The sequence below is a fragment of the Xenopus tropicalis genome, chromosome 9 (assembly GCF_000004195.4).
Source record: "Xenopus tropicalis strain Nigerian chromosome 9, UCB_Xtro_10.0, whole genome shotgun sequence".
NCBI lineage: Eukaryota > Metazoa > Chordata > Amphibia > Anura > Pipidae > Xenopus > Xenopus tropicalis.
This window is the reverse complement of record NC_030685.2, coordinates 66664258-66676826: the sequence shown is the minus strand read 5'-3', so window position 1 is coordinate 66676826 and position 12569 is coordinate 66664258. Positions and strand designations below refer to the sequence as shown.

Here is a 12569-nt window from a genome sequence, read left to right as displayed (position 1 = left end):
TATGATTAATCCTTATTGGGGGACTAAACAATCCTATTGGGTTTATTTAATGTTTAAATGATTTTTAGTAGACTTAAGGTATGGAGATCCAAATTACAGAAAGGCCCCTTATCCGTAGCAACCAGGGTCCCAAGCACTCTGGATATCAGGTCCCATATCTGTACCCTATTTCAAAAACACATGAACCAATTGTATGCCGAGGCCGAATAACAATAGGATATTAGTGGGAGAAATACAGAAAAGATTGTACTTACTTTTTCTTCTTGACTGTGAAATATTCTCCTACAAGAGTTAATTTCAAGCTCAAACATGGAAAGCAGTTTAGCATAATTTGGTCTGAACAGAGAATTGATCACTGGCCGGTCAAGAAGTGCACCAAATATTTGCAAAACCTGAAAAAAAAAATTCTCCTTTGTTGAAATGAGCATTTTTAAGGCTACAGGCACACAACACAAGGCAGCAAAACACAACATGGTATAACTATAAGTAACTCCATTTACTGCATGTGTGTGTAAGTTTGTAAGGTACGAGGAATGGCGATTTCCTTTAGGGAGGTGCCTGTTTTTTCATTCCTTGAGCCCTTCAACCTTTTGATGTGATCATCACGGTCAGGTTATTTCACTAGGCTGTGACAATCTAAGGCAGGGGTGGGCAAACTACGGCCCGCAGGCCACGTCCGGCCCATTGGTGTTTTTAATCCGGCCGTCGACTCCACAAGTCTTATCACACGAGACTTGGAGTATGGGGACTGACAAGCATAAACGGCGTAACGCTGGCCCGGCCCATCTGTAAGTCAATGTGGCCCCTGAGCCAAAAAGTTTGCCCACCCCTGATCTAAGGGCATATATATTATAGCACGTAAGCCAATATCAGTGATGATGTTGCCCATAGCATCCAATTAGCAATTAGAATTGAACGGTCACATACAAGTTAGAAAACAAAAGCAAAGATATGATTGGTTGCTATGGGCGACATCACAGTTGATGTTGGCTTACACACTATAGTAAATATGCCCCTATAGTTTAGTGTAAGGGGTTAACTTTCACTTGCAGCTCAGGAATTTCCCAGGCAGTAACCCATGCCCTGTGGGAGGGACATATTCACCATTGACACAAGGGTTTTACATCAGTTCCCAGTTCCCTAGTGTATTAAAGAGGAGGGAACATGCGTTCAGTCCCTTTCTGGACTTTATCAGTGCAGGAGGTGGATGTGCCAGGACTAGAGTTGGTGATAGGCCTTTGTACCAGATTCCAAGACTAAGCCCTAAGGTAACTCTAGAATTCCTTAGACACCCACATTAGTGTAGGGATCACAACTTAAAAGGGGCTCAGCCTATAATTGTCCCTGAGAGTTTTCCACTAGAGGAGATCCATTTCTCTGAGGTGAAATAAGGAAATTCACCTTCATTGTAGCTTCTCACACACTTTGCTGGGTGTGTGAGTACTTAGTACTGCCTAATATTAGGGCTCATTTACAGGCCTGGGGGGCACAAGTGCAATAAGGTTTGTGCCCCTCTGCACATTTGCCCCCTCTGCAATGATCTAGTACTCAGTCAGTATTAGCACACCCAGCTGGCACTGTCCATACCCTGCATTAGAGAAAGGGGAGTTCTTTCTTTTTTTTGCACTTTGCACACTGCATGGGGCAATGTAAATGAGCCAATTGTCTAGCTAAATCAATTTGTCTCAACCAAAAGCAAGAAAAAGCTTTGGCTGTTCAATAAACCTTTGGATCATGGTTAAGAACCACTGGCGCCCATTTCTTGTATTTTTTTTATACTGTCACAAGGCATAAAGTTACAGTTCAACCAAAACACCTTCCCTTCAGACACTTAATGAGGTTTCAGGTAAATAGTTTGACCCCATCTTCTAGGATGTGAAGTATTCCAGCTTTTAGACTCTAATAAACATTATCACACTGTCTTGTGCCTAAAAATAACATGTGATGTTAAGCAAGGAAAAGAGGTCTTAGAATAGAAAATATGTTGCCACTTCAGTACACACAGGGCAGTTTAATCAAATGGTTAAGGCTCTTTCCTTTTCAGCAGTTGTGTTCTGCTTTATGACTTCTGACCTCATTGGCCTGTGATGTTATCCTACGATGTTATATTCCCCTTTAGTTTATTATTTCCTTCTATGACTGTGCTTGTCATTATTAATTGGCCAATAGTACATGGTTTCAGGATATTTATACAGAGGTTAAGGGGATTCTGAGGCTATACTAAATGTATTTACTGTTGTTGGGGCTGGGGGTTAAGTGCATATTACACACAGCTGGCAGCTAATGCTTGTATACATAAGAATTATAATAAGTTGTTTGGAAATCTCTTTTTATTCTTAACTTTTACTCCACTGTCAAAATCCCACGCAGAATGCAAAAGTGCTAAGATCCGCTGTGGCACAGAGGTGAATCTCATTTCAACACAGTCTTCAACAAAACTTGTGAAATCTACAGACAGTCTTTTAAAAAATACATTTTTTTCTTGCCATCAGTTCCCGAAGGTTAGACGAGCTGTCAGGCTGAACGAGCTGAACAAAATCTGTGATCATTTGAGGTAGAAATAGTGTTGTTCTGTTGTGAAGTGAAACTCCCTGCCTACATGGGTATCAGAGAATGCTGGGCAGGCCCGGACTGGCAACCTGTGGGTTCTGGCAAATGCCAGAGGGGCTGCTGTAAGATGCCACAGTCACTATTTATTGGGCTGGTGGGGGGCTGTTTGGGCCTCCATGTACTTGAAATGCCAGGGCCTATGTTACATTCCAGGCCTGATGTTTGGTGTAAAGAAAAGTAAATAGACTATTGTGTGAATTTTTGCTAATTGACAGTTTTAGTAAAGGCAGTTTGATGTTGTATGTAGTTGTTTTATACTTGCGCTGATGACAGCAGAAACAAAAATGTCTGGTCTAAGGGGTCATAAATGCAGCAGTAAAGTCTTATAATACACAAAAACGACGAATATCCTCTAAATTATGTCCTTATAAATGGTGCTTAGTGATGTCATTAGTTATAGTGATGTAATATGTCACATGACTCACTGAAACTCATATATAAAGTACCCCCTGTATAGAAATATGAGGATATTAGAAGTCGCCCACAGTTCCAAGACCTGTATAAAAGCCCTCGTTGGCATTGTGATTTTATATGGCCATGGAACTCCTGAGTGACTTTTAATACCCTTATATTTTACAAAAGGGGGTACTTTATTCCTTATATAAGGTATGTATAGGGCTTAGAAAGAAGTGACTGTATTAAGTTTAGGTACTAGAATCATAACCAACACTATTCAATAAACCTTTTCCCCTGTCTCTCTTGCACTTAATATAAGAGGGAGCATTATTAGAGTCATGCCTCTCTCTGTACATCCGGCTCCCTGGTTATTGTTCATGTGATCATTATTGGCGACATCTGAAGTCAGATGATACAAGTAATATTTGAAAGATATTTTATGGTAGAACCTATGTATATATATTTTTTGATCCCCTTATTCTGAAGGCGTTCTGCCAGGGAAGATAGCTGGCATGGCTTGGTCGCTGCTTTTTGAACAAACAAGCTCAGCCGCATTCACGGAGAGATGAAACTGAACACTTCACCCAAATGTGAGGCGGCTTTCATCGGAGCTCAATACAAACGGCTTGACTCTTGTGTAGATAAGGTTTCAAGCACTCGGAGAGAGCCTCTTTATCCGGCAGCAATGAAGGCACATTATGGTTATTATTAAACTATTGTGCCAGCATAATGTGCGGATAAAACACAGTCAATGAGCAGCCAGCCTATTTCATAAGTCTCTTATGATTGCGTGTCCTTTGTTAGTGATGAGATGGAGCAGATTGCTGAAAGCTTTGAATGGGTTGTGGGTCCCACTTGTGTCTCTCACTGATCCGCTTCGTGTCAATCAGTTCATTGTCTTGTGATCAGGGGATAATCACTTCTTCCGATTTTATTTTGCCATGGTTAGGTAAATATAACAGTTCAAACCAAGTGCTAAAACCTTATAGGAAGGCCCTTAGTGGTGAAGCACAGGCTGACTGTACATTGCACAGCGCCAATTTTCTTGCCAAGAAGATGCCAAACCTTTTGCTGAACAGGCACTGAACTCAGACAAAGCTTGTTTCTTAGGGCCCGTAAAGGGGTTGTTCTCCCTAAAAATAACAATTAATATGATGTAAAGAGTAATATTCTAAATTAGCTTCTAGTTGGTCTTTTTTTTTTTATTTGTGGTTTTTGAATTATTTAGTTTTTGTTCATTAGCTATTCAGTTGGGAATTTCAGAGACTATTTGGTTGCCAGGGTCTAAGTTGAAAAGGAAATAGTCCTAAAAAGAAAGATACATAAAAACAAGTTACAAAAAAAAAATACAGAGCAATAGTCTTGGCTGCCGGGGTCAGTGACCCCATTTGATAGCCGGAAAGAAGCAGAAGAAGAAAACAAAAAATGTAAAATAAATAAAAAAAATATAAGACCAATTGTAATGTTGCTAAGAACTGATCATTCTATAAGATACTAAAATCATGCCCCTTTAAATGATCACTTATGAAGTTTTTCGCCCAAAATTTAGTCATCCAAAATGTCAGGGTTATAAACATATACAGACATATAAAACATTGATTTAACAGCCCCCTTTAGTACTTCCAGGGTTATCCACTATGGCAAATACTGTTTGTATTCACCACAAATCTCACTCTAATTGGCCTTCCAGCTGCTCCCACACCTTCTACTTATGTTGTCTCTAGTTCTGAGCAGATCTGTCCCCTTTTGCTCTCCCGAAAAATTCTCAAATCTTTGAAAAGATTCACGAAACGGCGAAAAATTCACAAAACAGTGAAACTTTTTTTGCGCAGCAGAAGCAGAACTTTGTGGCAAATTATTTCGCCCATCACTAGTTGGCTCTCCTACAGCTTCCCTTGAAGGTTCAACATTTTGTCAGAACCGCACTCCAAAGTTCCAAGAATATATAGGACAAGCCAAATCTCACTGTTAATGACCTTCAAGATGGTCTTTCACTTTCAGGTGTATCTAGGAAAGCAATTGGGCATTTTCCTTAATCCTCACCTTAAATGGCCTTCTGGCTGAGCCCAAGGTTTTTAATTAGAAGATACAGTTCTTCCTTTGAAACATTCATATTTTTAAATCTCAGGGATTTCTAATTAATTCCAGTGTTTTCCAGTATTTCACCTCATTTTCTTCAAAACAGTAATAAGTTAAATAAAAAGTCAGCTGCAAAGAGTCGTCACCTCTTGTGGAGCCAACATCTAGAAGCGCGTTTGAACCAACTGATTATTATTTACATCTGTATTTTCCCACTTATGTCCATGGATATCCCCGTTGTGGTAAACCATTCTCACCGTGTGGGAGTGACAAGACATTGTATTATTCTTGTCTCCTAATGTAATATCAACGGGACATTCTAAAGTGGATGACGTTGCCACAGAACTAACCTACATAACAACCACCTATTGGCCATTGTTTTTTGAAATGTTCATAATTCTGCCCAAGTGACTGGCAGTAGAATTGGTGGGTGCAGCCTGATAATTCCCTGGCGATTGCAGCAATCATTTTTCCATTTTGTTTCTCGTGCCCCCGTTCCAAGCAAGGGGTTAGTTACCTTTACATGAGCCTATCAGTGATAGCATGGGAAGCCCCATGAACTGGGTCTTCATCATAAACATGCCAAGCATTCTAGTCATACCACCTGGATAGCTGCCTTTCCATCTACAATTTAATGATGATTTTAAAATGTTTCTTGTCCTTTCAGTCCTGTTTTCTTGCAGAGCTGCTGGTAAAACTGTTTTCCACTCAGTGGGTAGTTGTCCCTAACGGCAATTTCTCCTGCTGTCATCCTTTTCATTTCCTTTATGTTCCTTTTTTTTTCCTTAGCGAGAAGCTTTGATTATGTTGACATTGTAGTTTACCATGCCCTCTGCATCCTTTCAGAGTTTTCAGAAAACTATTCAACTCTTTGCATTGTTTAGCCCATAAAACAAGCCTTTTATACCCTCAAGTGCCTTCTTTTACAATAGAAAGCCCTTCCCTGTAGAGTTCCATAACACTGTATTATCATATAGCATTTGGTAGCATTTACCCAACAACGCAAGAACTGCTATATTACCTTGAAAGCTGACTCAAGTCCATTTGACTCTTCAAATGCCAAATTCAAAATTCTGCCCAAGTGATGGTCAAAGTCATTTATTTGCTGGCTGTATCTCACGTAATCAACCAAAAAGTCCTGGTAAAGAAACAAAGGGATTAGACTTTGACTGTTGTAACAAACATGGAGGATTATCCTTCTATGCTCTACAATACTGCAGTGTAATCAAACTGTACAAAGGCAGATTAAGTGCTATTTAGATGTATATAGAAGAAAAAGAAGAAATGTATTTAAGTGTAAACATAACAGGCAGGAGTTTTATTGGAGAATATTATTGCATCAACTGGGCCGAAGGCCTTGGAACTACAGTTACCATAATTTTTTAACCATTGATAATATGCTGGGAAATACTGTAGGTCAGGGGTCCCCAACCGTTTTTACCCATGAGTTACTGTCAAGTATAAAAAGATTGTGGAGCAACAGTAGCATAAACATTGTAATTGGAGGTACCAAATAAGTGCTGTTATTGGCTATTGGAAGCCCCTATATGGGCTGGCAGCCTACAGGAGACACTGTTTGGCAGCACACATGGTCTTTGTGCTTCCAAAACTTGACTTCAAGTCAGGAATTTGAAAATAAGCCCCTGCTTTGAGGCCACTGGGAGCAACATCCAAGGGTTTGGTGAGCAACATGTTGATGGTGAGCCACTACTTAGGGACCAAGGCTGTAGGTTGTAATTGTCATTGGGTTCTGTAAAGCTATCTTTTGTTCCAGTTCGGGCAAAGACACTGAAGAAAGATGATTGGCAGTTATAAGTGTCGATCGACCAGAGTGTTTACAGAAGGTTTGCATCTCCTTTTAATGGGGCATTAACCTTACATGGAAGCATTGCTCCATTTAAATGTTACTGGACTATGACACCCAGTATGCCCCAGTCCAAGGACATCAGAAATAGACTCTTAAAGCCACGCTTCTCAATAATAATTATCCTTAGAACTGAAAGGCCTGGAACTCACTAAGATGTCTACAGCCAGCTCCCGATTCAGTGTTTAATACAAGATGCACTATGCACTGAGTGTGTGCAGTTGAACCAAGGACCAAACAGGTTGCGCTGCTCTATGTAGGTCATCTCAGAGAACAGAAACCACATGGAATTGAAGAGTCTGCTTCAAAATGGATTGGTGAGTGTTTTTAGGATGAAAGGGCTCATTCTTGCACTTCCACTTGGTTACAGTTGAAGTCAATAGAAGCTATGGAAAGCAGTCACTGGTGGATTGCTGCCCGTGCTCACCACATATGACACTGGCCTATGTACCCATTGGGAAAGGACAACAACCAATAAAAACCAATAAAAAGTCACTTTAATCATAGTAACCATTACCGTATTTGTGTAATCAAGAGGGTCGTATTTGCTTTCCTGCAGAATTCGCCAGCTTTCATTTGATTCTTCACACATGGCGTGAACTTCTTCACTAAGGATTTTCCCACGAAGACCACCTATTTCCACTCTCTCTAATTTCAGGAAGTCGATGGCTGCTGTGAAAAGCTCCTTGTGGGGAGAACATTTAAAATACAATTTATAAAGTTAGTGCAATTGAAAATTTATATGTATATCATTTACAGACTCCTCTTTTGGGAATTTGACTCCTGAAACAGCATGAAAGCATGCCCGGAGTTCCTTGTATTAAATAGGATTACAGCCACTGGTTGTTATACTTTTTCAGTCCCACTTGAAGGTCCAACCCTTGAGCCCCACTGGTCCATCCTTTGTTAGAGCCCTTTGTTCATGAAATGTGAACAGATATAGAAAAATATTGGTGTATCATTATTCAGTCATAGGTTTAAAGGACAATGAAAGGTTAATATAAATTAAAAGTAAGTCTAAAGGCATTCTTTTTAAGTACTTACTGCATATCTAAATTCCCAGATCCCTGCTTGCTTCTCTGAGATATGGTGCTGGCAGCCTACAGCAGTGTGAAGCCTACAGTGACATCACTGAAATCTCTCTCCCCTTCCTGTAGGTGCCAGCGGCAGCCTTCCTATTCTCTGAGCATGTGTGTAACTTGATCCTGTCTCCTGTTCTGAGCTACACATGCCCACCAGCCAATCAGAAGCGGATCTGGCAGAGGGGAGGGGGGGAGGGAATGAAACACATGTGCAGTATGAAGCAAGGAGGGAAAGGAAGGGAGAATACCTTTTTAGAGATGGCTGCCTGGTCTAGAAAATGTGAAGTAAGTGTGACTGAGTAAATATTTGATTAGGTGAGCCAAAAGTGTGGCGTTTTTACTAAACAATAGGAGGGCTATTGGGCAGTATGCTTTTTAAATTTTGACTTGCATTCTCCTTTAAGAATATCCAGGACAGCAAATATATATTCAAATACATATATACTCCAAATCTCAACCTAACTAAGCTTCAAACTGGGGTTTCAGGTGTACCTGAGAGAGCAAATGCCCATTCTCTGCAAATCCCACCCTAACAGACAGGCTGAGCTACCCCTTGGGAACAACTGACCGGAATTTTCCATAAAACTAACCCATAGCAACTCTAGTTCTCTAAAGTAGATGACCAAATACTTAATTATAGATGCAAGATCATTACCAATGAGAATTCTGCTTACAACACTGTGTTTACATCTGCTGGTGACTCACCAGTTCATTTACCACCAAAAAGGGTAGAAGAGTGAACTTTCTCAAGGACTTTGTTAGTAAAAGGCCTGTTCTTAGAGAAAAATTGTAGCAATTACAGATAAAACATCGAGTAAGCTGTTTTATGTTTTAATCACTGTTGTTTTCATGGATAAACATGGCTGCATCTGAATAGAAACTGCTGGGGGGTTAAGCATTAGGGATGAGAATTCCATAATTTCTAATGTATAACCATTAAATATTATTATACAGACCAAGGAAATGTGCACCCATAAAGGAACAGTAACACCAAAAAATGAAAGTGAGTAAATAAAGTAATTAAAATATAATGTACTGTTGCCCTGAACTGGTATATAGCTATAATTTATATAAATAAGCTGCTGTGTAGCCATGGGGGTAGCCATTCAAGCTGGAATATAGGATAAAAAGCAGTTTACAAAGCAGGTAACACAAGCTCTTTAGAATACAATTGTGTTTTACAGAGCTTCTCTGTTATCTGCTATGAAACCTGTTCGATTTAACCCTATTTCAATTAAAATAGCTACCCCCCATGGCTGTACTACAGTAGTGTTTCGAAAGCAAAAACAGAACAATAGTAGTACATAATATTGGAATTACTTAGATACATTTTTATTTTTTGGTGTTACTGCTCCTTTAAAAACACAGCTGAGTGCAAAACAAAGCTGTTTTTTATGCCATTTGCAACTACGCTTGGTGCCTATTCCCAAGAAGAATGTTATTTAGATTTGTTCTCAAAGTAAATTTCAAATAATATCTCATCTCTTAAGGGGTCCGATAATGGCCCGCAGATTTTGTCTCCAGCAAATCAATCCCATTGACCTCAATTTTCAGAAAATCAGGAGCCATTGGGACATGGCAGTAGTCTCCCGATGGTTCCCAACTTGCACAGCTATAAAATCAGCCGCACTTGCAACAATAATTACTAAAGTGTCCTGGTGCTCCATCATTTCTAGCTGATGTCGCTGGCTTAATAGACGTGCTAAGCATCATTAGCACAGTTAGAGATGCCTCTATTTTCATAAATGAATATTCAATGGGTGTGAAAGGCTGTATATGAATATGCAGCAGATGCGCAATGTCAACCTGGGTTTTAGAGACAGCGTTCTGATAAACCTGTCAATAACAAATAACAGCTCAAGCAAAGCTTTACAGGATCTTAGAATGTGTGTTATTCTAGAAAATGTCTATTAACTGAACTGTTATTCTGTGCTGTTTATTTTACACTATGCTGTGTATATGCCCAGTGGCCTTTACAGCTTAAGGGATGTGAACCTTCCATGACAAACAAGCCCCACCAATATTTTAGTGACTTTAACATAATAATAACAACATATTGTAACAGACAAAATAGAGCATTTGGGAAGCTTAACAAAAGTTTCAACACAAAAGTGTAAAAAGCACTGAGATAAGGTGGCCATCTTTTGGCAAATTAATATTTCCCCCAGTATGCCCATATAGGACTAAACTATCACATTACAGTGAAGGGGATATAAAAAGTCAGAGGGAGAACCGCATTAATGTGCCAATGCAGTCCCCGATCCGACTAATAAATTAAACCTGCCCGAACGACACCTGGCCAATTGGTCGGGTAGGACAGGCTTAAATGTGCCCATGTATGGCCACCTTTAGGCTCTGTGAAACTTGCCACAAGTCTCTGCAGCTTTCCCCATGACAGCACTAAATGTGTGGTGAATCCCACAAGAAGGCTGGGGTTGCCATCAGCTGAAGGGGTGAGAGAGTGGGTACAAGAAGGGGAGGAGCAATGATGTTGCGGGGGTGGGGACAGACTGAGCAGGTGCAAATTCAGTAAGTAGTTAGGGTTTGGGGGCACACAGAGGGAGAGATATTGGTGCAGTTTGCAGGTAGGCAGGTAGGCTGGGGGCTGAACAGTAAACTTGTAACACCAGCCCCGGCCTTGACTGCTATTTTACTGGTTGGCCGAGTGGCCGACGAAAGACCGGCTAGTTGGGAACCCTAAACAGGGCCCTGTCCTTACTGCCTGCCCTATGGCACTGAGGGATGCAATCTTCGGCCCCTTAGCACTCTAGAACTTGTGCCCCTGGGTAATGTAAATTACCCGTAAAGTCTTAAAGGTAACATAAACCTTTTCAAAACCTACCACCCCCATAAGAGCACACAAAGCAAGAGGCATGATTTTTTAAAGATTTTCTTGAGTGTCGAGGCATTAAGCACACCCCAGTGATTCAAGTCGCTGCTATGAGGCCACAGGCCGGCACTCGGCTTCTTCTCAGCTCCACATCACCGTACTGTTCCAGTGCCCAGACATCCCCGCTGATGTGCATGCACAAGTCAGAAATGGGAAAGTCATTTCTACACTACACATACAGATTTTAAAGTTGGGCACAGCCCTGATCTTTCTGGCCTGAAGCTCCCAGCAGGATTTAATTCCCCATGCTGACATGTCAAATCTCCTGAATTTTTGGGAAGCCACCTCGTTATGACCCTTTTGTCCCAGTCTCCAGCAGCCTATAAGATTATAATGTGCACTGCTACCTGGGGGCACACGGAGGGAGTGGTAAGGGGGGTAATGGGTTCTGGTCAAAGCATAACAGTACAATAACATACCCTAAAGAAACAAATTGAGAATGGTGTCTCAGCCAATGATATGTAAAGGTATTCTGTAAGTGGCAGAGCAAAGCCTCACCTCAATGTAGTTTAGTCGTTCCAGAATACTATCAAATCGGAAAAATACAAGGTTGGACGGAAAGTCCCAGGTTTTTACTCCATCTTTTTTTGCAGAACCCGAAACTTCCTCTTTGTATAAAGAAAAGACCGTCTTAAAAGATTTAAACATTTGGATTGTCTGCTGGACCTTTTCCAGTCCTTCTTCTAACTCCATTTTGAAGATCTCTTCAGGGATGAGGTAGTTTTGAGCCTGTCATAAAGCAACAAGAAAGCATGAAGAATATACTACTGTCTGGCAAGTCATTCTGTACAAAGTGGGGGCTACATATGCATTCCTTTCTATAAAACAGAATATCAGTAGTGACTGAATAGACAAGAATGTCATAAGGTGAAAATACTTTATATATAAACAGTTCTATAAAGAAGATATATGTGTTTAGAGTTTAAAACAAAAAAGATTTCACTTCTTCAGCATTAATGAAACCAGGAAGAAAAGCCAAATGGAAACAGAGAAGATAGGATTCCCGGTGGGCTGGTCCGACAGTGGAAAATCCTATAGTATCAATTGTTCCTCTGGGTCTGGAATACTCTTTTTAAGGTGCAATGTTGCTATAAGAACTGAACTACAATGTCCATGATGCTTTGACCCTTGTTAATATGCTGGAATGTTTGTAGTCCAACAACACTATGGTGGTGCTCTGGAAGCAGGGGTGTAACGTTAAAGGAAGCTGAGACTGCTGGGTGCCCATGAGTTATGCCATTGTATAGAGAATATACGCCTCCTTAAATATATTTTGTTTGATGGATAAGAATGATCAGCTTCTAATGAGATAACATTATTCAACAATCGGGGAACAGTAGAAACGTATAGGGGAACAATAGGAGATACAGAGATGGAACTGTGCAGCTGAAGGTACTTCTTACCCGGTCAATGACAAGGTTGCAGAATTCCTGCAAGAGGACAATGATGCGCTGAGGAAAGCAATAATACTTGGAATGTGTCCATATCAGGCTGATCGTATGGAAGAGTGGCAATATAAAGCTCTCAATGTCTGGCATGTTGGATTCCTCCAGGTGAGCAATGTAAAATTTCAGTGGCCTGAGATGTAATTCAATATCCAGGGCCTCTGAGAGGGCTATGGCAAATGGAAATATAATGAAATATGAAT

At 40.5% G+C, this 12569-nt stretch overlaps 1 protein-coding gene across 1 annotated transcript in view; it reads right to left on the bottom strand.

Annotated features, from left to right (window-relative positions):
- The window catches only part of LOC100497531 (dynein heavy chain 11, axonemal), a 187259-nt gene that overhangs the window by 167708 nt on the left and 6982 nt on the right, over nucleotides 1-12569 (bottom strand). Inside the window, exons 6-10 of the mRNA XM_031893873.1 lie at nucleotides 12325-12536; nucleotides 11420-11650; nucleotides 7467-7634; nucleotides 6107-6223; nucleotides 255-392 (exon numbers count right to left, since the gene is read on the bottom strand). Of these exons, the coding sequence (XP_031749733.1) occupies nucleotides 255-392; nucleotides 6107-6223; nucleotides 7467-7634; nucleotides 11420-11650; nucleotides 12325-12536 (866 nt within the window). The remainder of the gene's footprint in view (nucleotides 1-254; nucleotides 393-6106; nucleotides 6224-7466; nucleotides 7635-11419; nucleotides 11651-12324; nucleotides 12537-12569) is intronic.